General features: G+C 43.4%; 1 protein-coding gene across 2 annotated transcripts in view; it reads left to right on the top strand.

Annotated features, from left to right (window-relative positions):
* The window catches only part of ANAPC13 (anaphase promoting complex subunit 13), a 30,744-nt gene extending 25,279 nt beyond the window's left edge, over positions 1-5,465 (top strand). For both annotated transcript variants that reach the window (XM_056539860.1, XM_056539859.1), the window contains exon 3: positions 5,294-5,465. In XM_056539860.1, coding sequence (XP_056395835.1) covers positions 5,294-5,419 — 126 coding nt within the window. In that variant the 3' untranslated portion in view covers positions 5,420-5,465. The remainder of the gene's footprint in view (positions 1-5,293) is intronic.
* The last annotated feature ends 19,945 nt before the right edge of the window (positions 5,466-25,410 follow it).

Here is a 25,410-nt window from a genome sequence, read left to right as displayed (position 1 = left end):
CCTAGCAAATCTAAGAATTTGTCCTGGAAAATGTGCACTTTTAGTGGTGCACAGGTAATAGGGATATTTTAGCGCTGTCCACAGCCAAGATATAAGATGAAAGTATTTATTACATGTAACGCGTTTCAAGGACGCTCCGTCCTCTTCCTCAGACATGTCTGAGGAAGAGGACGGAGCGTCCTTGAAACGCGTTACATGTAATAAATACTTTCATCTTATACCTTGGTTGTGGACAGCGCTGTAATATCCCTATTACCTGTGCACCACTAAAAGTGCACATTTTCCACTTCATGTTCCCTATGCCTAGCCAAGGGCGGGATAAGCTGCAGTCCTAGGTGGATATCAAGGTGGAGTCTCCATCCCAACCATCCGAAAGGATTACATACCTGCTAGAGCATTGTGCCTCTATAGCACAACATCATCTGGTGAGTCTCTCTATTATTAGGGGCTCACCTTCTTTTGTCTATTGTCCTTCACAGTGGAGCGCTTCTCCATCCTTTTTATTTCAGTTCAAGAATTTGTCCTGGCACGCTTTGATGGATCTGTCGATCCCTTTTTTCAGGTTGGAGCCTGACTTTAATAGGTAATGGACCAGGATGGGGCCCAACTCCTGGAGTTTGGGCAGCATTATTGGGAAGAGTGGGGCGAGGACATTCAGCTTTTAATTTATTACGTGATCTTCCTCATCCAAGTAGTCAAATATTGCGCTACCTAAGGATTGGGCACCCACCCACCCGATCTAGGCTGTTTAATGTGGGCTGGGTCAAAGAAAGGGTTACCCGTGCGGTCCAAAATGTTAGGTGCAATGTTAGCGCGGAAGTGTCCGTCAACTCACCTGTCTACCCCTTCGTGAGAGGAAGGAAGATCAGCCTCCGGGATGCCCGAGAAACTGAAATTTATCCGGCCAGCTGAACTAGGACTGTCGGCCGTATCTAGTGAGCATTCTGGGTGATAAACTTTTTGTATTTATTGCTGAATATGAAATTGGTGGTCCACGGATCGATTTTTGTACCATGAATACTTGAATACTAAGAAAAAAAACATTAAGAAAATCTATTCAATTGTCAAGTGTGATTTATACTTACTGCTGGTTGCTATTTGAGATGTAGTGGAGCCTCCTTGTCCCATAGATTTGTATTGAGGGGGCGGGCCGTGACATCACAAGGGGGCAGAGCTGTGAAGTAACGATGCTCCGGCCCCTGTAATGCCCGTCATTACGCACAGAGCGAGTTTTCTCTGGGCAGTAATGATATTGGGGTGCAGCAGCGGAGATCCCAGAGGGTCCCCAGCAGCGGGACCCCGGCGATCTAAAATCTTATCCAAAATCCTTTGGATAGGGGATAAGATCCTAGGGACAGAGTACCCCTTTAAGGGTGCCAATAATTTTGTCCAGCCCATTTTTGGAGTTTGGTGTGACATTATGTCCAATTTGCTTTTTTTTCCTTCCCTTTTTTGGCTTAGTTCCATTACACACAAAGGGAATAAACATGTGTATAGAAAAACATGTGTTACTGCAGTCCTTTTCTGTGAGAAATACTTCATTTTCTTGAAAAATTTCAGGGGTGCCAACATCAGCAGTCATCCCGGTCCGATCACCACCCGGCGAGCGGCGGTAATCAGAAATACGGAGGGCGAACAGGTACACCCTCCGTCCTTAAAGGGGTACTCCGGCAGAAAATAATATATTTTAAATCAACTGGTGCCAGAAAGTTATACAGATTTGTAAATTACTTCTATTAAAAAAAATCTTAATCCTTCCAGTACTTATCAGCTGCTGTATGCTCCACAGGAAGTTCTTTTCTTTTTGAATTTCTTTTCTGTCTGACCACAGTGCTCTCTGCTGACACCTCTATCCATTTCAGGAATTGTCCAGAGCAGGAGCAAATCCCCATGGTAAACCTTTCCCCATAGCAAACTTGGAAGGATTAAGATTTTTTAATAGAAGTAATTTACAAATCTGTATTACTTCCTGGCCCGATTTGATTTAAAATAAATTGTTTTCCACCAGACTACCCCTTTAAGTACCAGGACGCGAGGGTTTACCTGTATGCCTTCTATCCCCAACAGGTTAAAGAGCTTCAGAATTCACCAGCAATTTTCCAATGTTCACAAAAATTTCTAATTCTTTTTTAGGGACCAGTTCAGTTCTGAAGTGAATTTCAGGGTCTTTATTATTTAGGGCCGATATCTATTTTTTAGGGCCGATACCGATAATCTGTGGAGGTTAAGGCTGATAGCCGATAACTTATACCGATATTCCGGTATAAGTTATGGGCTATTTCTCTATCTCTCAGGTAATTGCCGATAACGTCAAAAATCGTGAATATCTGCCAAACCCATAATCGGACGATCCCTAGTCTTTATGTTAAAAAGCCCCCATAATTGTCCCCATTATGAAAATTGCACCCCTCGAAGTATTCACAATGACATTCAGAAAGTTTTTTTTAACCCTTAAGGTGTTTCACAGGAATAGCAGCAAAGTGGAGGAGAAAAATCAAAATCTCCATTTTTTTTTTTTTTTTTACACTACCATGTTCTTGTAGCCCCATTTTTTTTTCATTTTTACAAGGGGTAAAATGCCCCCTAAAATTTGTAACCCAATTTATCCTGAGCGAGGAAATACCTCATATGTAGATGTCCAGTGCTCTGTGGGTGCACTAGAGGGCTCAGAAGGAAAGGAGCGACAATGGGCTTTTGAAGAGCAAATTTTGCTGAAATGGTTTTTAGGGGGCATGTCGCATTTAGGAAGCCCCCATTGTACCAGAACAGAAAAAAAACACTTGGCACACTACTTGGGAAACCACACCCCTCATGGAATGTAACAAGTGGTGAAGTGAGAATTTAACCCCTTCACGACCACGGACGTAAATGTACGTCCTGGCGTGGCGGGACTTCCCGCACCAGGACGTACATTTACGTCCTGTGTATGACCGCGAGCATCGGAACGGTGCTCGCGTCATACACGGCAGTTCCGGCGATCGTGCGGATGTCCACCATTAACCCCTCAGATGCCGTGATCAATACAGATCGCGGCATTGGGTACTTGGATTGGATAATCGGATCGCCCGGAGCGCTGCCGCGGCGATCCGATCATCCAGCATGGTGGCCGGAGGTCCCCTCACCTTGCTCCGGCCGTCTCCCGGGGTCTTCTGCTCTGGTCTGCGATCGAGCAGACCAGAGCAGAAGATCACTGATAATACTGAGCAGTGCTGTGTCCTATACATAGCACTGCCCAGTATTAGCAATCAAAGGATTGCTATAGATAGTCCCCTATGGGGACATAAAAAGTGTAAGAAAATAAAAATAAAAAAATTTAAAAAAAAGTTGAAAAATGTAAAAGTAAAAAAAAAGTGAAAAATCCCCTCCCCCAATAAAAATGAAAATTGTCAGTTTTTCCCATTTTACCCCCAAAAAGCGTAATAAAAAAAAAAAAAAAAACATATTTGGTATCGCCGCGTGCGTAAATATCCGAACTATCAAAATATTCTGTTAATGATCCCGTACGGTGAATGGCGTAAACGTAAAAAATAAAAAATTCAAAAAATGTTCCTTTTTTTCGCATTTTGTTCCAAAAAAATGTATAAAAAATTATCTAAAAGTTTTATATATGCAAATGTGGCATCTCAAAAAAAGTACAGATGACGGCGCAAAAAATGAGCCCCCATACCGCCCTATATATGGAAAATTGAAAAAGTTATAGGTGGTCAAAATAGGGCAATTTTAGATTACTGATTTTGTACAAAAAGTTTTAGATTTTTTTTTAAGCGGTACAAAAATATAAAAGTATCTAGCCATGGGATCATTTTAATCGTATTGACCCACAGAATAAAGAACACATGTCATTTTTACCGTAAATTGTACAGTGTGAAAACGTAACCCTCCAAAATGTTCAAAGTTTTGGTTTTCATTAAAATTTCCTCCCTAAAAAATATTTTTTTGGGTTCGCCGTACATTTTATGGTAAAATGAGAGGTTTCATTACAAAGTACAATTGGTTACGCAAAAAACAAGCCCTTATATGGGTCTGTGGATGGAAATATAAAAGAGTTATGGATTTTAGAAGGCGAGAAGGAAAAAAACGAAAACGCAAAAATAAAATTGGCCTTGTCCTTAAGGTGTAAATGGGTTTGGTCATTAAGGGGTTAAGTGAGTATTTACACCCCACCGGCGTTTTGACAGATTTTTGTTGAAACTGTGTGCTGTACATATGAAAAATTAAAATTTTCTTTTTCTCTGACCACTGTTCCAAAAAACCTCACTGCACCACTTGTTACGTTAATTTTCACATTCAAATTTAACGAAAATTTGTCTATGACCAGTGAGGTGTTAAGGTCCTTAAAGGAGTAGTCCAATGGTGAAAAATTCTATACAGTTAGCAACAGTTTAAAAAGTTATATAACTTTGTAATATACTCGCATAACCCATCTGGAACGGAAAGTACCTTTTTCAGTGATTTCTCTCTAGACAGGAAGTGCTGCATAATCCAGCATCTCGACCTACACTTCTTCTACAGCCTGTGGTCAGCTCCTCATTCCTTTCCTCATAGTTTTCAATATATGACTGCTCACCAATCACAGCACTCACACATTGAAAAAAAAAAGGTTAATTAATGTGAATAAACCCCTCCCCTAATAAATGTTTGACTCATGACACCCCCCCCCCCACACACACACACACACACCTTTTTCCTTTTTTAAATAAAATGATGTAAACAAAAATTAATATAAATCTATGTGGCATTGCCGTGTGCGTAGATGTGCGAACTTTTAAAATATAATGTTAATTTAACCAATTCATGCAGCCCTAATAATTAACATTGTATTATTTTTAAAGGGGTATTCCAGGCAAAACCTTTTTTTTTATATATATATATATATATATATATATATATATCAACTGGCTCCGGAAAGTTAAACAGATTTGTAAATTACTTCTATTAAAAAAAACTTAATCCTTCCAATAGTTATTAGCTTCTGAAGTTTTCTGTATAACTGCTCACTGATGATGTCACGTCCCGGGAGCTGTTCATGATGGGAGAATATCCACATAGGAACCGCACAGCTCCTGGGACATGAGTCATCAGAGAGCAGTTAGACAGAAAACAACAACTCAACTTCAGAAGCTAATAACTATTGGAAGGATTAAGATTTTTAATAGAAGTAATTTACAAATCTGTTTAACTTTCCGGAGCCAGTTGATATATATATAAATAAAATGTTGGCCTGGAATACCCCTTTAAAATGAAAGCTGAGAATGAGAAATCCTCCTTAAACTGTACTTTGTTTTCCTTACAGAATGAGCTTCCAGAACCTGAACAGGATAATGGTGGAGTGATGGAGTCTGTCAAAGAGCAGGAAATGAAATGGGCAGACCTGGCACTGCAGTATCTGCATGAAAACGTACCATTGTCAGGGAGTTAACATTGCTCTTATGTTTAAAAACAAAAATAAAAGTAAATAAAACAGATTACTAATAAGTTACTGTTCCTTTTGAGTAATGAATTGATTATCTGGATTTTCATCTTTATAAGAGAAATAGTTGTAATTTTGGCAGAACTCAATTTAAGTGATTTCATAAATATGTGTTAAAGTGTGAACATTAACAGTCCAAGTGTAGGAAGATGAACTGAAAGCCATTTTTTATAATTTACTAGCTGAGTACCTGGCGTTGCCCGGTTTTTCTTTCCTCTTCCTTGTTGGGGAGGAAAATTAACAAAGGAGGAAGCTTTTGACTTCATATCCCAACCCCATATCTCATCCTCATACCCTGTCTTCATACCCGAACCTCCTATCCCGACCTCCTATCTCTACCTCCTATTCCGACCTACCATCCCGTCCTCCTATACCGTCCCCCTATTTCTACCTCCTAACCTGACCTCATATCCCGTCCTCATATCCCGACCATCCCGGCCTCCTAACTCGACCTCCTGTCTCGACCTCCTGTCTCGACCTCCTGTCTCGTCCTCCTGTCTCGTCCTCCTGTCTCGTCCTCCTGTCTCGACCTCCTGTCTCGACCTCCTGTCTCGACCTCCTGTCTCGTCCTCCTGTCCCGTCCTCCTGTCCCGTCCTCCTGTCCCGTCCTCCTGTCCCGTCCTCCTGTCCCGTCCTCCTGTCCCCAGCTGTTGCAAAAGTACAACTCCCAGCATGCACGGTCTGTCAGTACATGCTGGGAGTTGTAGTTTTGAAACAGCTGGAGGTTGGACCCCCCCATGTGAACCTACAGGGTACATTCACATGGGCAGGTTTACAGTAAGTTTTCTGCTTCAAGTATGAGCTGCGGCAAATTTTTCGCCGTAGCGCAAACTCCTAGCAGGGAACTCACTGTAAACCTCCGCCAGTGTGAATGTACCCTAAAAACACTACACTATACTAACACATAATAAAGGGTAAAACACAACGTATACACCCCCTTACACTGTCCCCCCCCCCCCCCCAATAAAAATTAAAAACGTATTTTACAGCAGTGTTTCCAAAACGGAACCTCCAGCTGTTGCAAAACAACAACTCCCAGCATTTCTGGACAGTCACTGACTGTCCAGGCATGCTGGGAGTTTAGCAACAGCTGGAGGCACCCTGTTAGGGGTATTCTATGCCAGTGATTCCCAATGTCCACCCCTATGCAATCCCTAATTTAGTCCTCAAATGCGCATGGCGCTCTCACTTCGGAGCCCTGTCGTATTTCAAGGAAACAGTTTAGGGCCACATATGGGGTATCTCCGTACTCGGGAGATATTACACTACACATTTTGAGGGGCTTTTTCTCCTTTTACCCCTTATGAAAAGGAAAAGTTGGGGTCTACACCAGCCTGTTAGTGTAAAACATTTTTTTTTACACTAACATGCTGGTGTTGCCCTTTACTTTTTATTTTCACAAGAGGTAAAAGGAAAAAAAGACCCCCAAAATTTGTAACGCAATTTCTCCTGAGTACGGAAATACCCCATATGTGGGCGTAAAATGCTCTGCGGACGCACAACAAGGCTCAGGAGTGAGAGCGCACTATGTACATTTGAAGCCTAAATTGGTGATTTGCACAGGGGTGGATAATTTTACGGTTCTGACATAAACGCAAAAAAATAAATACCAACATGTGACCCCATTTTGGAAACTACACCCCTCACGGAATGTAACAAGGGGTATAGTGAGCATTAAAACCCCACAGGTGTTGACAAATTTTCGTTAAAGATGGATGGGAAAATGAAAAAAAAAAATTTTTTTCACTAAAATGTTTCATTTTCACAAGGGAAAATAGAAGAAATGGGGTTACAAATTTTGGGGGGCTTTTTTTTCCTGAGTAAGAAAATACCCCAAATGTGGATGTAAAGTGCTCGGCGGGCAAACTACAATGCTCAGAAAAGTGGGAGCGCCATTGGGATTTTGAAGAGAAAATGTGTCCGGAATTGAAGGCCACGTGTGTTTACAAAGCCCCCATAGTGCCAGAACAATGGACCCCCCAACATGTGACCCCATTTTGGAAACGACACCCCTCACGTAATGTAATAAGGGGTGCAGTGAGCATTTATGCCCCACAGGTGTCTGACAGATTTTTGGAACAGTGGTCCGTGAAAATGAAAAATTTAATTTTTCATTTGCTCAGCCCACTGTTCCAAAGATCTGTCAAATGCCAGTGGGGTGTAAATACTCACTGCACCCCTTATTAAATTCTGTGAGGGGTGTAGTTTCCAAAATGGGGTCACATGTGGGGCCACTGTTCTGGCACCACGGTGGGCTTTGTAAATCCACATGGCCCCTGACTACCATTCCAAACAAATTCACTCTTCAAAAGCTCAATGGCGCTCCTCCTCTTCTGAGCATTGTAGTTCGACCGCGGGGCACTTGACGTCCACACATGAAGAAATGGGGTTACAAATTTTGGGGGGTATTTTCTGCTATTAACCCTTGCAAAAATGTGAAATTTGGGAGGAAACACACATTTTAGTGAATTTCTTTTTTTTTTTTACATATGCAAAAGTTGTGAAACCCCTGTGGGGTATTAAGGCTCACTTCATTCCTTGTTACGTTCCTCAAGGGGTCAAGTTTCCAAAATGGTATGCCATGTGGGGTTCTTTTGCTGTTCTGGCACCATAGGGGCTTCCTAAATGCGACATGCCCCCCGTCCAAAATTTGCTCTCAAAAAGCCAAATATGACTCCTTCTCTTCTGAGCATTGTATTTCACCCGTAGTGCACTTCAGGTCCTTTTATGGGGTACCTCCATACTCAGAAGAGATGGGGTTACAAATGTTGGGGGGTATTTTCTGCTATTATCCCTTGCAAAAATTGGAAATTTGGGGGGGGGGGGGGGGAGGACACATTTTAGTGAAATTATTATTTCTTTTTTTTACATATGCAAAAGTCGTGAAACACCTGTGGGGTATTAAGGCTCACTTAATTCCTTGTTAGATTCCTCAAGGAATCTAGTTTCCAAAATGGTATGCCATGTGTTTTTTTTTTGCTGTTCTGGCACTATAGAGGCTTCCCAAATGCAACATGCCCCCAGAAAACCATTTCAGAAAAACGTACTCTCCAAAATCCCCATGTCACTCCTTCCCTTCTGAGCCCTCTACTGCGCCTGCCGAACACTTTACATAGACATATGAGGTATGGGCTTACTCGAGAGAAATTGGGCTACAAATACAAGTAAAAATTTTCTCCTTTTACCACTTGTAAAAATGCAAAAATTGGGTCTACAAGAACATGTAAGTGTAAAAAAAAGGAAGATTTTGAATTTTCTCCTTCACTTTGCTGCTATTCCTATGAAACACCTAAAGGGTTAAAACACTGACTGAATGTCATTTTGAATACTTTGGGGGGTGTAGTTTTTATAATGGGGTCATTTATGGGGTATTTCTAATATGAAGACCCTTCAAATCCACTTCAAAAACTGAACTGGTCCCTGAAAAATATCGAGTTTGAACATTTTGTGAAAAATTGGAAAATTGCTGCTGAACTTTGAAGCCCTCTGATGTCTTCCAAAAGTAAAAACTCATCAATTTTATGATGCAAACATAAAGTAGACATATTGTATATGTGAATCAAAATTTTTTTTATTTGTAATATACATTTTCCTTACAAGCAGAAAGCTTCAAAGTTTGAAAAATGCTTAATTTTTCATCAAATTTTGGGATTTTTCACCAAGAAAGGATGCAAGTTACCACAAAAATTTACTACTATGTTAAAGTAGAATATGTCACGAAAAAAGTATCTCGGAATCAGAATGATAACTAAAAGCATTCCAGAGTTATTAATGTTTAAAGTGAAAGCGGTCAGATGTGCAAAAAACGCTCTGGTCCTTAAGGCCAAAATGGGCTTGGTCCTTAAGGGGTTATTATAATATAGATTATGCTTAAACAACAATCTTTGTAATATATTTTATTTTAAAAAAAATGTACCTTTCATACTTTTTTTTACATTTGAAATCCTGGCCACTAGGTGTCACCCTACATGGTCCAGGAAGCATTCCCCCCCCTCAAGCATGGCTGGGCAGCATGGTCCGAAAAGAGCATCCTCGGCTCGCTCTCTGCCTGTATATGAAACAGGCAGACAGCGAGAACAGTGCTCGTGTGCGCGCTGCACGCCTAATTTACATATCCCTGCCCCCTGCACCTCCCCCTTCTACTCATTGCAGCTTGAGCTGCAGTATAGATTGTGAGAGAGAGAGGGGACGGAGAGAGGAGAAATCTGCACCACACCAGATTCTATCTATCTATCTTTATCTATCTCTCTATATCTATCTATCTTTATCTATATATATATATATATATATATATATATATATATCTATGTGAATTCAGGTAGAAGACAGACATGGTGCACATCTACAATCTTGCACAATGATCTAATTGCTTCTCAGCATAATTAAAAAAACTAACAGGTTTTTAGTATATACGTTTTGATCAAAAAGTACAAAGCCCACTCGCCACACCAAGGCCACCTATTTAGAGTGGGTCCCTAACATCCCTAGCATAAAATGGCGTAGCACTGGGAGGCGACCACCACCGCCACAATACCAGTGCCCTCGGGGGAACGACCCACTGGCAGAGCGGCCCCAATGCCACTCAAACCAGTCCATGGGCCGCACCTCCCCGCAGACACGGCGCCACGGCAGCAACAGACGCCGCACAGCACCACACCAGTATGAACAGGATGCTACAGCTCACTTACCATGCTCTCCCAGTCAGACTGGGTGGCTGCTAGGAAAGAAAAGGCCCATGTGTAGCTAACTACTACTTATATAGGGTTGGGCTGAGGGGTGGGGAAGAGTGCAGACACATGTTCAAACAATGTGAATTCACAATGTGAATTCAGGTAGAAGACAGACATGGTGCACATCTACAATCTTGCACAATGGTCTAATTGCTTCTCAGCATAGTTTCAAAAACTAACAGGTTGTTAGTATATACGTTTTGATCAAAAAGTACAAAGCCCACTCGCCACGTCAAGGCCACCTATTTAGAGTGGATCCCTAACGTCCCTAGCATAAAATGGTGTTAGTTTTTGATATTATGCTGAGAAGCAATTAGATCATTATACAAGATTGTAGATGTGCGATCATGTCTGTTTCTTCTACCTGAATTCACATTGTGTTTTCTATTCCCTCCTCTTTTTTTGTTCGAACATGTGTCTGCACTCTTCCCCACCCCCTCAGCCCAACCCTATATAAGTAGTAGTTAGCTACACAAGGGCCATTTCTTTCCTAGCAGCCTCCCAGTCTGACTGGGAGAGCATGGTAAGTGGGCTGTTACACCTTGTTCACACTGGTGTGGTGCTGTGCGGCGTCCGTTGCTGTCGTGGCGCCGTGTCTGTGGGGAGGTGCGACCCATATACTGGTTTGAGTGGCATTGGGGCCGCTCTGCCAGTGAGTCGATGCTATGCACGCTCAATTTCATGTATTGAGCCAGCATGCTATGCACGCTTAATATCAGCTATTGAGCCAGCATGTTATGGATGTATTTAGCCAGCATGCTATGCATACTCAATATCAGGTATTGAGCCAGCATAGTATGCACGCTCATTATCAGGAATTGAGCAAGCAGGCTATGCACGTTTATTTTCATGTATTGAGGGTGATTAGCATGCTGGGTCATTACATGATATTGAGCGTGCATAGCATGCTGGCTCAATACATGTAATGAGCCAACATAGTATGCACGCACAATATCATGTTTTGAGTCAGCATGGTATGCACGCTCAATTTCATGTATTGAGCGTGCATAGCATGCTGGCTCAATACATGAAAATGAGTGTGCATACCATGCTGGCTCAATAGTTGATATTGAGCGTGCAGAGCATGCTGGCTCAATGGCTGATGTAATGAGCCAGCATGGTATGCACGCTCATTTTCATATATTGAGCGTGCATAGCATGCTGGTTCAATACATGAATATGAGCGTGCATACCATGCTGGCTCAATACCTGATAATGAGCGTGCATACCATGCTGGCTCAATACCTAATAATTAGCGCTCATACTATGCTGGCTCATTACATGATATTGAGCGTGCATAGCATGCTGGCTCAGTAGCTGATATTGAGCGTGCATAGCATGCTGGCTCAATACATGTAATGAGCCAGCATGCTATGCACGCTCAATATCAGCTATTGATCCAGCATATTATGCATGTATTGAGCCAGCATGCTGTGCACGCTCATTATCAGAAATTGAGCAAGCATGGTATGCACATTTATTTTCATGTATTGAGCGTGCATAGCATGCTGGCTCAATACATGATATTGAGCGTGCATAGCATGCTGGCTCATTACATGTATTGAGCCAGTGTGCTATGCATGCTCAATATCTGGTATTGAGCCAGCATGGTATGCACGCTCAATTTCATGTAATTAGGCAGCATAATATGCACGTTCATTTTCATGTAATGAGCCAGCATGGTATGCACGCTCATTATCAGGAATTGAGCGTGCATAGCATGCTGGCTCAATACATGTAATGAGCCAACATAGTATGCACGCTCAATTTCAGGTATTGAGCCAGCATGGTATGCACGCTCATTTTCATATATTGAGCGTACATAGCATGCTGGTTCAATACATGAAAAAGCTACTACCAAAGTAAAAAAGTAAAAATTGCTTACGTGAAAGAAAATTATCAACAGGCTGAAAGCAGTTGATAAATAAGTCACACATAAGCAAAAAAAAAAGTAAGGAAAAAATTACAAAAAAAAGGAATACATAAGCAAACATTGATAAATGTCCCTCAATATCTTTAGCCATTTGGAAGTGATGCTGAAACATACACATACATACACACATTGAGTTTTATATACCGTATTTATAGGGGTATGCTACGCACCGGCCTATAACACGCACCCTCATTTTACCAAGGATATTTGGGTAAAAAAAGTTTTTTACCCAAATATCCTTGGTAAAATGAGTGTGTGTGTGTGTGCGTGCATGCGTATACCCCGATACACCCCCAGGAAAGGCAGGGGGAGAGAGGCCGTCGCTGCCCGCTTCTCTCCCCCTGCCTTTCCTGGGGTCTAGAGCCCTGCTGCCGCCGCTTCCCTCCCGCTGGCTATCTGTGCCATTTCCCGTTCTCTCCCCCTGACTATCGGTGCCAGCAATGTGCAGCGGCGCCGATAGCCAGGGGGAGAGAAGGGGCAGCGGCACCCATTGCTGGTGCCGCTGCCCCGTTGCCTCCCCCATCCCCGGTTGTATAATTACCTGTTGCCGGGGTCGGGTCCGCGCTGCTTCAGGCCTCCGGTGTGCGTCCCCTGCGTCGTTGCTATGCACTGCGCGGCGCAATGACGAGTGACGTCATTGCGTCTCGCAGCGCATAGCAACGACGCAGGGGATGCACACCGGAGGCCTGAAGCAGCGCGGACCCAACAATGGGGCAGCGATAGCCAGGGGGAGAGAACGGGCAGCGGCACCGATAGCCAGGGGGAGAGAAGGGTCGGCAGCAGGGCTCTAGACCCCAGGACAGGCAGGGGCAGAGAAACCGGCAGCGACGGCAGGTCTCTGCACCTGCAAAGCCGCTGCAGTTCATTGATTTAAAGCGCCCACTTTAAAGCATTGAACTGCAACGGCTTATCGGCATATAACACGCAGGTAGACTTTAGGCTAAAAATTTTAACCTAAAAAGTGCGTGTTATACGCTGATAAATACGGTATATAGACTAGCTGAGTACGCAGCATTGCCCGGTTTTTCCTTCCTAATCCTTGTTGGGGAGGAAAATCAACAGAGGAAGCTTTTGACTTCATATCCCGTCCTCATATTTTGTTGTCATATCCCAACCTCCTATCCCGTCCTCCTATCCCGACCTCCTCTCCCGACCTCCTCTCCCGTCCTCCTATCCCGTCCTCCTATCCTGTCCTCCTATCCCGACCTCCTATCCTGTCCTCCTATCTCGACCTCCTATCCTGTCCTATCTCGACCTCCTATCCCTTCCTCCTATCCCGTCCTCCTATCTCGACCTCCCATCTCAACCTCCTATCTCAACCTCTTATCCCGTCCTCCTATCCCGACCTCCTATCCTGACCTCCTATCCCATCCTCCTATCCCGTCCTCCTATCTCGACCTCCTGTCCCGACCTCTTATCCCGCCCTCCTATCTCGACCTCATATCCCGTTCTCCTATCTCAACCTCCTATCCCGACCCCCTATCCCTTCCTCCTATCCCGACCTCCTATCCCGAACCGTAATATGTGTACCAGGTATTGAAATATCTCCAGCCGTATGGAAGTTATGTGGGAACATAAATTTCCCATTGATTTGCATAGGACTTTAAACAAAAACCTACCCGGCATTGCCAGGTTTTTCCTTCCTAATCCTTGTTGAGGAGGAAAATAAACAAAGGGGGAAGCTTTTGACTTCATATCCCATCCTCATATATTATTGTCATATCCCAACCCCATATCCCATCCTCATATCCCGACCTCCTATCCCATCATCATATCTTGACCTCATATCCCATCCTCACATCCTGTCTTCATATCCCATCCTCATATCCCAACCTCCTATCCCAACCTCCTTACCCGTCCTCCTATCTTGACCTCCTATCTCAACCTCCTATCTCAACCTCTTATCTCAACCTCCTATCCCGACCTCCTATCCCGTCCTTTCCAGTCCATCTATCCCGACCTCCTATCTTGACCTCCTATCCCGACCTCATATCCCGTCCTCCTATCTCGATCTCCTATCCTGACCTTCTATCCTGACCTCCTATCTCGTCCTCCTATCCAGTCCATCTATCCCGACCTCCTATCCTGACCTCCTATCCAGTCCTCATATCCCGTCGTCCTATCACGACCTCCTATCACGACCTCCTATCCCAACGTCCTATCCCGATCTCCTATCCCGTCCTCTTATCTCGTCCTTCTATCTCGACCTCCTATCCTGACCTCCTATCCCAACATCCTATCCCGTCTTCCTATCTCGACTTTCTATCTCGACCTCCTATCCTGACCTCCTATCCTGTCCTCATATCCCGTCCTCCTATCCCGACCTCCTATCCAGTCCATCTATCTCGACCTCCTATCTCGACCTCCTATCCTGACCTCTTATCCCGTCCTCCTATCCCGACCTCCTATCCCGTCCTCCTATCCTTACCTCCTATCCCGTCCTCCTATCACAACCTCCTATCACGACCTCCTATCCCGACCTCCTATCTCGACCTCCTATCCCGTCCTCCTATCCAGTCCATCTATCCCGACCTCCTATCCCGACCTCCTATCCCGTCCTCCTATCCCGTCCTCCTATCCAGTCCATCTATCCCGACTTCCCATCCTGACCTCCTATCCTGTCCTCATATCCCGTCCTCCTATCTCGACCTCCTATCCCGTCCTCCTATCCCGTCCTCCTATCTCGATCTCCTATCCCGACCTCCTATCCCATCCTCCTATCCAGTCCATCTATCCCGACCTCCTATCTCGACCTCCTATCCCGTCCTCCTATCTCAATCTCTTATCCTGACCTCCTATCCAGTCCATCTATCATGACCTCCTATCCCAACCTCTTATCCCGTCCTCCTATCCCGTCCTCCTATCCCGTCCTCCTATCACGACCTCCTATCATGACCTTCTGTCTCGACCTCCTATCCCGACTTCCTGTCCCGTCCTCCTATCTCGACCTCCTATCCTGACCTCCTATCCTGACCTCCTATCCCGTGCTCCTATCTCGACCTCCTATCCTGTCCTCCTATGCTGTCCTCCTATCCTGACCTCCTATCCGGTCCTCCTATCTCAACCTCCTATCGCCCTCCTCCTATCCCCTCCTCCTATCCCGACCTCCTTTCCCGTCCTCCTATCCCGACCTCCTATCCCGTCCTCCTATCCAGTCCATCTATCCCAACCTCCTATCCTGACCTCCTATCCCGTCCTCCTATCACGACCTCCTATCTCGACCTCCTATCCCGTCCATCTATCCCGACCTCCTATCCCGTCCTCCTATCCAGTCCATCTATCCCGACCTCCCATCCTGACCTCCTATCCCGTCCTCATATCCCATCCTCCTATCTCAACCTCCTATCTCGACCTCCTATCCTGACCTCCTATCCCGTCCTCCTATCCCGTCCTCCTCTCCCGTCCTCCTATCTCGACCTCCTATCCCGTCCTCCTATCTCGACCTCCTATCCCGTCCTCCTATCTCTTCCTCCTATCCTGTCCTCCTATCTCGATCTCCTATCCCGACCTCCTATCCCGACCTCCTATCCAGTCCATCTATCCCGACCTCCTATCCCGTCCTCCTATCTCAATCTCTTATCCCGACCTCCTATCCAGTCCATCTATCATGACCTCCTATCCCGTCCTCCTATCTCGTCCTCCTATCCCGACCTCCTATCATGACCTTCTGTCTCGACCTCCTATCCCGACTTCCTGTCCCGTCCTCCTATCTAGTCCTCCTATCTCGACCTCCTATCCTGACCTCCTATCCTGTCCTCCTATCTCGACCTCCTATCCAGTCCTCCTTTCTTGACCTCCTATCGCCCTCCTCCTATCCCCTCCTCCTTTCCCAACCTCCTATCCCGTCCTCCTATCCCGACCTCCTAACCCGACCTCCTATCCCGACCTCCTATCCCGTCCTCCTATCCCATCCTCCTATTCCGACCTCCTATCCTGACCCATAATATGTGTACCAGGTATTGAAATATCTCCAGCTGTACGTAAGTTATGTGGGAACATACATTTCCCATTGATTTGCATGGAACTTTAAACAAAAACCCCGACCTTCACAAATGGGGGTAGTTAAGGGTTTAATTAACTGTTGCTATATTTTAAGTGGACATATAAGTAACATGTGACCAAGTATTATCAAATTGTCTCCAGCCGTTTGGAAGTTATGCTGTAACATGTATTTCCCATTGATTTGCATGGGACTTTAAACATAAACCCCGCCCCTGGCAAATGGGGGTGAGTAAGGGTTAAAGTGCCTATCCTATGTTTGTTGTTGACATATAAGTAACATGTGTGCCAAGTTTCATGTTAATATTTTTAGTCGTTTGGAAGTGATGCTGGAACATACATACACACGAAACGAAGAGCCACGGACACCAGGGATAGAGAGGTAAGCCTTCCAGCTACCTGTCCCTTTAGACGCCGCCGCATGTCGGCTATTATCGGCAACCCCCCGCTATAGGAATTAGCAGGGGGCTGCCGGGTATGGTCGATAATGGGCATTGGAGCAATCTCCGATGTCCGCCATTACAGGCAGATGTCAGCTGCTGATAGCAGCAGGCATCTCCCATTTATGACGTGGACCCGACCAATGATGTACATGTATGTCATGGGTCAGGAAGGGGTTAGGCTGCATTTTCGGCAGCTAAAATTTTATGTACCACAGTTGATTTTAATAGGGTTGTCCGATTTGCTAAGGTCCAAATGTAATTATTTCTTGATGGTCTACCCCCACTTTATCTGAAGTGGCATCATACGGTGTCATACGTTCCGATCATTAGAGAGGCTTACAATCTTAAAGGAAACAGGGAAGAAGACAGTGGGTTAGGGAACAAGCTGATCATATAGCAGTGCATTGACAGCAGGGTTTAGATTGTACTAAAGTGGACACAGGGTCAAAGAGCTCATACAGACTTCACCTTCCAGAGAGGTGTGAACTTAAAGGGGTACTCAGGTGGAAAACAATTTTTTTTTTTTAATCAACTGGTGCCAGAAAGTTAAACAGATTTGTAAATTACTTCTATTAAAAAATCTTAAGTACCGTATTTATCGGCGTATAACACGCACTTTTTAGGCTAAAATTTTTAGCCTAAAGTCTATGTGCGTGTTATACGCCGATACACCCCCAGGAAAGGCAGGGGGAGAGATGCCGTCGCTGCCCGCTTCTCTCCCCCTGCCTTTCCTGGGGTCTAGAGCCCTGCTGCCTGTCCTTCTCTCCCCCTGGCTATCGGCGCCGCTGCCCGTTCTGTCCCCCTGACTATCGGTGCCGGCGCCCCATTGCCGGTGCCGATAGCCAGGGGGAGAGAAGCGGCGCTGACAGCCAGGGGGAGAGAAGGGGCAGCGGCACCCATTGCCGGCGCCGCTGCCCCATTGCCTCCCCCCATCCCCGGTGGCTTAATTACCTGTTGCCGGGGTCGGGTCCGCGCTGCTGCAGGCCTCCGCTTCTCTCCCCCTGGCTATCGGCGCCGGCAATGGGGCGCCGGCACTGCTAGTCAGGGGGACAGAACGGGCAGCGGCGCCGATAGCCAGGGGGAGAGAAGGGCCGGCAGCAGGGCTCTAGACCCCAGGAAAGGCAGGGGGAGAGAAGCGGGCAGCGACGGCCTCTCTCCCCCTGCCTTTCCTGGGGGTGTATCGGGGTATACACGCGCACACACGCACCCTCATTTTACCATGGATATTTGGGTAAAAAACTTGTTATATTTGGTTATAGGCCGGTGCGTGGTATATCCCGATAAATACGGTACTTATTAGCTGCTGAATACTACAGAGGAAATTCTTTTCTTTTAGGAACACAGAGCTCTTTGCTGACATCACGAGCACAGTGCTCTCTGCTGACATCTCTGTCCATTTTAGGAACTGTCCAGAGTAGGAGAAAATCCCCATAGCAAACATATGCTGCTATGGTCAGTTCCTAAAATGGACAGAGATGTCAGCAGAGTGTACTGTGCTCATGATTCAGCAGAGAGCACTGTGTCCAAAAAGAAAAGAATTTAGTCTGTAGTATTCAGCAGCTAATAAGTACTGGACGGATTAAGATTTTTTAATAGAAGTAATTTACAAATCTGTTTAACTTTCTGGCTCCAGTTGATTTAAAAAAAGAAAGTTTTCCACCGGAGTACCTCTACAGCGAATACCCAGGCTTATGAGAACCCGCCCCTTTTATCATGTTTGCAGGTTTATTTTGGCACAATGCAGCAGAAAATATGGTGCAGACAGAATAGTTTTGACCACGCAAAATGGCCTTACTCATACGACTGATACACAGTTATGGGATCATATATATAGGGGAGGTGGGGACTAGTGATAGGAAACTCCAACACCTCCCCCCACTGCACAAAAAGAACAAACACAATATATACTCGCACAACATAGATTATATTAAAATATACTGTAGATCCAATCATTCTCAGGTTGTCTTAAGGTATTATGTCTTTGTGCAATGTCTTTACTGATATGTTCGATAGGTGGAAAAATATCCATTATGATAGATGGAAGCATGCCGTGAAACACTGTGAAATTGATATTTCAGGGTGACATTAATACAATGTTTATTCACACGATCCCTCAGCCATTGCATTGTTCGACCCACATATTGTATGTTACTTGTGCATTGTAATAGATAGATTATATATTTAGAGTCACATGTCATGTGAGTTTTAATGGGGAAGATTTCTCCTGAAATCTGCAAGCAGAACTCTGTTGCCACGTGTGTCATATTCAAACAGCGTTTACAATGGTTATGATTGCATTTGAAGCATCCATTTTTATGGAGAAAGGTTGGAAAATTTTTGTCACTGTGGTTCAGTGATTTAGTTTACTTGGAGCGAGTACCTATATTCTTCAAGGATCGTGCTCTGCGATATGTTATTTGTGGTTTCAAGGAAGATTAGATTTGAGGAATGGATCATTCAGTAGAATGTCCCAATGTCTGGCTAGGATTAGTTTAATTTGATTGCTGTTGTTGGAGAACATGGTAATAAACGTAAACATTTTTTTCTTGGGATACATCAGTGTCGTCTTTGGTGGTTTTGGTTAAGCATGCAACTTGGGTGAGTTTGCTGGCTCTATTGTTATCGGATTCAACAAGTTTCTTTGGATATTTTTTCGCTTGAAATCTATTTTAAAGGAGTTGGCTCTGTGTTACGTTGTCGGATTGTAAGGTACAGTTTTGCCGGATTATTTTGAACTGTCTTATAATGGGAACTGGTAAAATCTAGGTAGCTATTGCTATCTACCTATTTAAAAAAGGTTTTTGTATTAATCTTATAATCATCAGTGTGAAAAACAACCACATCTAGAAATTCGTCATTATTTTTATAAACGTTCTGTGTAAACATTAGGCCCCACCTATTATTGTTGATTTGTTGTAAAAAAGGAGGGGAGTTCTTCAGAGGTGCCGTCCCATATGATAAAAATGTCATCAATATAGCGTTTGTAAAATTTGCAATGGGTTAAATGGCGGTGCTTATATAAAAAGATGTCCTCAAAACGCCCAACAAAAAGATTAGCAAAGCTAGGCGTGAAATCGGGGGGCCCTTCTCTTAAGTGTAAATATGATTTAAAAATGAGAAATAATTATGGGTTAAAATGAATTTGATTCCTTTCAGAATAAAATCACTTTGTTCTTGTGGTATGGTAGTATCATTATTGAGATAATGAGAGATGGCATTGAGACCCAACTTATGGTCGATAATTGTGTATAAAGAAGATATGTCCATCGATACAAATAAGTAGTGTTCTTCCCATTTGAGTTGTAGGATGGATTAAATAAAAATGGCAGTGTCTTTTAGGTATGACTAAATTATAACGTATATTTGGAGTATGATATCAATGTAATGGGATAGGTTAGCTGTTAAAGAGTTTATTCCTGATATTGTTGGTCTGCCCGATGGTTTGATGGGATCCTTGTGTATCTTCAGAAGGTAAAAAAAAAGTTGGTAAGGGCGGGTTCAGTCATTATAATGTATTCAGTTTCTTGCTTTTGATAAAACCCCTTTTTCGTGATATTCACTCACAATGGATTTTAGTTCCACATTATATTTGGTAGTCGGATTATAAGAAAGTTATCTGTAAAATGTGGTATCGGATAATTGTCTTCCTCAGTTGTGCTTCCTCAATGTAATCCTCTTTATTTAGTATAACAATTCCTCTGCCTTTATCCACGGGTTTGATAATTATGTCCGAATTTTTAGATATATTGGTTAAGGCTTTTCTTTCTTTCAAAGACATATTGAATATATGTAGATTGGGTTTAAGTTTTTCAAAGTCCTTTGACACTAAAGATGAGAATTTTTCTATAAAGTTATATCTGGTTTGAGCTAGGGCTGCACGATATATCGCCAAAGCAATCGAATTGCGATTTTTGCTTTTTGCAATATGCTCCTATGGCGGGCCGGCCAGAGCAGGTAAAAACAAATGTAAATACCCATATTTATCAGCGTATAACAAGCACCCCTGCCTGCGTGTTATATGCCGATAAATTTTCTGGTCACTGATTTAAAGCGGACGGGCTACAGTGACCAGTTGCGGCTCCTCCCCGCTGTGCCTTTAATTTTCCTTACCTCCCCCTCCCTCATCATTCCCCCTTTTCCCCTGCTTTTTATAGTTTTTTTTAATTTTCCTTACCTGGCTGTGCTTCGGCAGGCCGGCTCTTGCGGGCTGTGTGGTCATGAAGCAGATGAATGATATATATATATTTTTTTTATTTTCCCTACCTCCCCCCTCCTTCATCACTCCCCCCCCTGCTTTTTATATATATTTTTTTATTTTCCCTACCTCCCCCCTCCCTCATCAATTCCCCCCTGCTTTTTATATATATAGTGAAACAGATGAATGATGCCTCTGCCGGCTTCTCTGCGTGGCATCAGTGACGTCACTTTTCATTTCCTGCAGCCGCCGCGAGTCAGAGTTCGGAGTGCGGCGACTGTAGGAAATGAAAAGTGACGTCACTGATGCCGCGCAGAGAAGCCGGCAGAGGACATCATTCATCTGTTTCACTATATATATAAAAAGCAGGGGGGAATTGATGAGGGAGGGGGGAGGTAGGGAAAATAAAAAAATATATTTAAAAAGCAGGGGGGGGGAAGTGATGAGGGAAGGGGTAGGTAGGGAAAAAAAAAATATATATATATAAAGCAGGGGGGAAGTGATGACGGAGGGGGGAGGTAAGGAAAAAAATATATATATAAAAAGCGGGGGGAAGTGATGTAGGAGGGGGGATGTAGGGAAAAGAAAAAATATATATATAAAAAGCAGGGGAAAAGGGGGAATGATGAAGCATGGGGTGGGAATGATGAGGCATGGGAAGAATGGTAAAGGAGGAACATGATGGGGGGGATGATGACATGGGGAAATGATGAGGGGGGATTATAAGACATGGGGGGAGGCAGTGAGAGGGGTAATGTGGCACAGGGACTGATAAAAGGGGAGGAATGATGTGACACTGGAGGGGACGGGACCAAACTGAGGTGCAGAAGAAATCAAAGTTGGGGGGATGATGTGGCATTTAGTCCAAGTAATTTATATTATTATTATTTTTTTTTAAGTTAAATTTCCCTGTTAAAATGGGTGGGTGTGTTATATGCCAGTGTGTGTTATATACCGATAAATACAGCACTAAAAGTCAGTGTTTCCCAACCAGGGGGCCTCCAGTTGTTGCAAAACTACAATTCTCAGCATGCCCGGACCGGCAAAGGCTGTCCGGGGATGCTGGGAGTAGTAGTTTCACAACAGCTGGAGGCACCCTGATAGAAAAACAGGGCACAGGGAGAAAAAAAAAAAAAAAAACTTCTGCTCACCTACTCCCGGTCCCTGCAGATGCCGTTCCCCTCCGTGCGGTCCGGGGTGTCCTCTCTTCACCATTCAACTATTAGTACCTTTCCCTTTTTAAGCCAATCACTGGCCGCAGTGGTGTCACGTGTCAAGCCAGTGATTGGCTGATGGGGAAAGGTCTTTTTCAGCAGCAAACACACTAGGTTTCCCGTAGAAGATTTGAAAACCGCCCGGGAAACCTAGTGTATTGCTGCAGTACAAGAATGTGACAAGGGGGAGGAGAATGTGACGGGGGGGGGGGGGGGGGGGGATGTGACACGGGGGAGATGTGAAATGGGCGGTGGGCATAAAATGGGTAGATAGGTGTGAAATGGGGGGATTTCACAATTTCTTTTAATTATATTGCATCGCATATCGAAATCACAATTTTTAGGCCCAAAATCGCAATCGCACATTTTCCCCATATCATGCAGCCCTAGTTTGAGTCAAAAGCGGACATTATTTGTGGCACAATCTTCTCTGTCTCTGTGGAGTTTGCCCAATTTTTTATCTAAAGTGTCTCTTTCAATTTTATTGATTTTAGATGTTAAATTTTTCTTCCACATAGGAAAATCTTGGAGATGGTGGTATTGTTCCAAGGTCTTTTGGCAATTATCGATTTTGTCTGCAATGCCTTCTACTAAACTATTTCTTTTTTCAATTAATAGGTTAGGAAGTGTAGTAGAGCATACATTAAGGGCTGTGTCCCATTTTGTACAGAAAATATTGTCATTTGAGAAGGTGGGTTCTGGACGGAGACGTAAGCCTCTAGGTATCAGGTTTTCTATTTTTAGGTGGTTTAGGTGGTCAGAAAAGAGCCGTCTTACTGGTGATGTATCTCATCATTGTACAGTTTTTCTAGTTCAAAGAATAGTGATTTCATACATTCAAAGTCATTAATATTAGCCACCTTCTTGGGGTGGACATCGTTTTATATACACACCCCCATTTTACCCATTGCTTATTTTACAAATGCTATATTGATGACATTTTTATCATATGGAACAGCACCCCCGAAGAACTTACTTCCTTTTTACAACAAATTAACAATAATAACTGGGGCCTAACGTTTACACAGAACGTTTACAAAAATAATTCTCAATTTCTATATGTGGTTGTTTTTCACACTGATGATTACAAGATTAATACAAAAACCTTCTTTAAGAAGGTAGATAGCAATAGCTACCTAGATTTTACCAGTTCCCATTATAAGAAGTGGCTACTAAATCCTTAAAAATAGATTTCATGTGAAAAAATATCCAAAGAAAATTGTTGAATCCACTAACAATAGAGCCAGCAAACTCACCCAAGTTGCATGCTTAACCAAAACCACCAAAGACGACACTGATGTATCCCAAGAAAAAAGATGTTTTAAGTTTATTACCACGTTCTCCAACAACAGCAATCAAATTTGATGAATTCTAGCCAGACATTGGGACATTTTATTGAATGATCCATTCCTCAAATCTAATCTTACCTTGAAACCACTAATAACATATTGCAGAGCACGATCCTTGAAGAATATACTCGCTCCAAGTAACCTAAAGAACCACCGTGACAAAAATCCTCCAACCTTTCTCCATAAAAATGGATGCTTCAAATGCAATCATAACCATTGTAAATGCTGTTCGAATATGACACACATGGCAACAGATTTTTGCTCACAGATTTCAGGAGAAATATTCCCCATTAACCCCTTAAGGACACATGACGTACTGGAATGTCATGTGTTCACTCTCGATCTATGACGCGGGGCCACGGCGTGGCCCCGCGTCATAGCGGGTCGGGCCCGGCCTCTAACAACGGCCGGGACCCGTGGCTAAAAGCGCGCGGCATTGATCGCTGGGCCACGCGCTATTAACCCTTTAGACGCGGCGTTCAAAGTTGAACGCCGCGTCTAAAGTGAAACTGAAAGCATGCCGGTTAGCTCAGTGGGCTGTTCGGGATAGCTGCGGCGAAATCGCGGCATCTCGAACAGGTTTCAGGACAGCGGAAGGGCCCCTACCTGCCTCCTCGCTGTCCGATCGCCGAATGACTGCTCAGTGCCTGAGATCCAGGCATGAGCAGTCAAGCAGCAGAATCATCGATCACTGGTTTCTTATGAGCAACCAGTGATCAATGATAAAGATCAGTGTTTGCAGTGTTATAGGTCCCTATGGGAGCTATAACACTGCAAAAAAAAAGTGAATAAATATCATTTAACCCCTTCCCTATTAAAAGTTTGAATCACCCCACTTTTCCCATAAAAAAAACAAACACAGGGTAAATAAAAATAAACATATATGGTATCGCCGCATGCGGAAATGTCCGAATTATAAAAATATATCGTTAATTAAACCGCATGGTCAATGGCGTGCGCACAAAAAAAATTCCAAAGTCCAAAATAGTGCCTTTTTGGTCACTTTTTATATCATGAAAAAATGAATAATCAATAAGTCCTATCAATGCAAAAATGGTACCGTTAAAAACTTCAGATCACGGCGCAAAAAATGAGCCCTCATACCGCCCCATACACGGAAAAATCAAAACGTTATAGGGGGCAGAAATGACAATTTTAAACGTATTAATTTTCCTGCATGAAGTTATGATTTTTTTCCAGAAGTATGACAAAATCAAACCTATATAAGTAGGGTATCATTTTAACCGTATGGACCTACAGAATAAATATCAGGTGTAATTTTTACCGGAAAATGTACTACGTAGAAACGGAAGCCCCCAAAAGTTTTTTTTTCAATTTTGTCTCACAATGATTTTTTTTTCCGTTTCACCGTAGATTTTTGGGCAAAATGACTGACGTCATTACAAAGTAGAATTGGTGGCGCAAAAAATAAGCCATAAAATGGATTTTTAGGTGCAAAATTGAAAGAGTTATGATTTTTTAAAGGCAAGGAGCAAAAGACGAAAATGCAAAAACGGAAAAAACCCCGGTCCTTAAGGGGTTAAAACTCACATGACATGTGACTCTAAATATATAATCTATCTATTACAATGCACAAGTAACATACAATATGTGAGTTGAACAATGCAATGTCTGAGGAATCGTGTGAATAAACATTGTAGTAATGTCAACCTGAAATATCAACTTCACAGTGTCTCACGGGATGCTTCCATCTGTCATAATGGAGATTTTTACACCTTTAACCCCTTAAGGACCAGGCCATTTTACACCTTAGGACCAGAGCGTTTTTTGAACATCTGACCACTGTCACTTTAAACATTAATAACTCTGGGATGCTTTTACTTATCATTCTGATTCCGAGATAGTTTTTTTGTGACATATTCTACTTAAACATAGTGGTAAAATTTTGTGGTAACTTGCATCCTTTCTTGGTGAAAAATCCCAAAATTTGATGAAAAATTAGAAAATTTAGCATTTTTCTAACTTCTGCTTGTAAGGAAAGAGCTTTCTAAGCTCTCTGCTTGTAAGGAAAATGGATATTCCAAAATATTTTTTTAATTCACATATACAATATGTC

The sequence above is a fragment of the Hyla sarda genome, chromosome 9 (genome assembly GCF_029499605.1).
Source record: "Hyla sarda isolate aHylSar1 chromosome 9, aHylSar1.hap1, whole genome shotgun sequence".
Taxonomy (NCBI): domain Eukaryota; kingdom Metazoa; phylum Chordata; class Amphibia; order Anura; family Hylidae; genus Hyla; species Hyla sarda.
The sequence above is the reverse complement of the archived record's forward strand: the minus strand, read 5'-3'. Positions and strand labels throughout refer to the sequence as shown.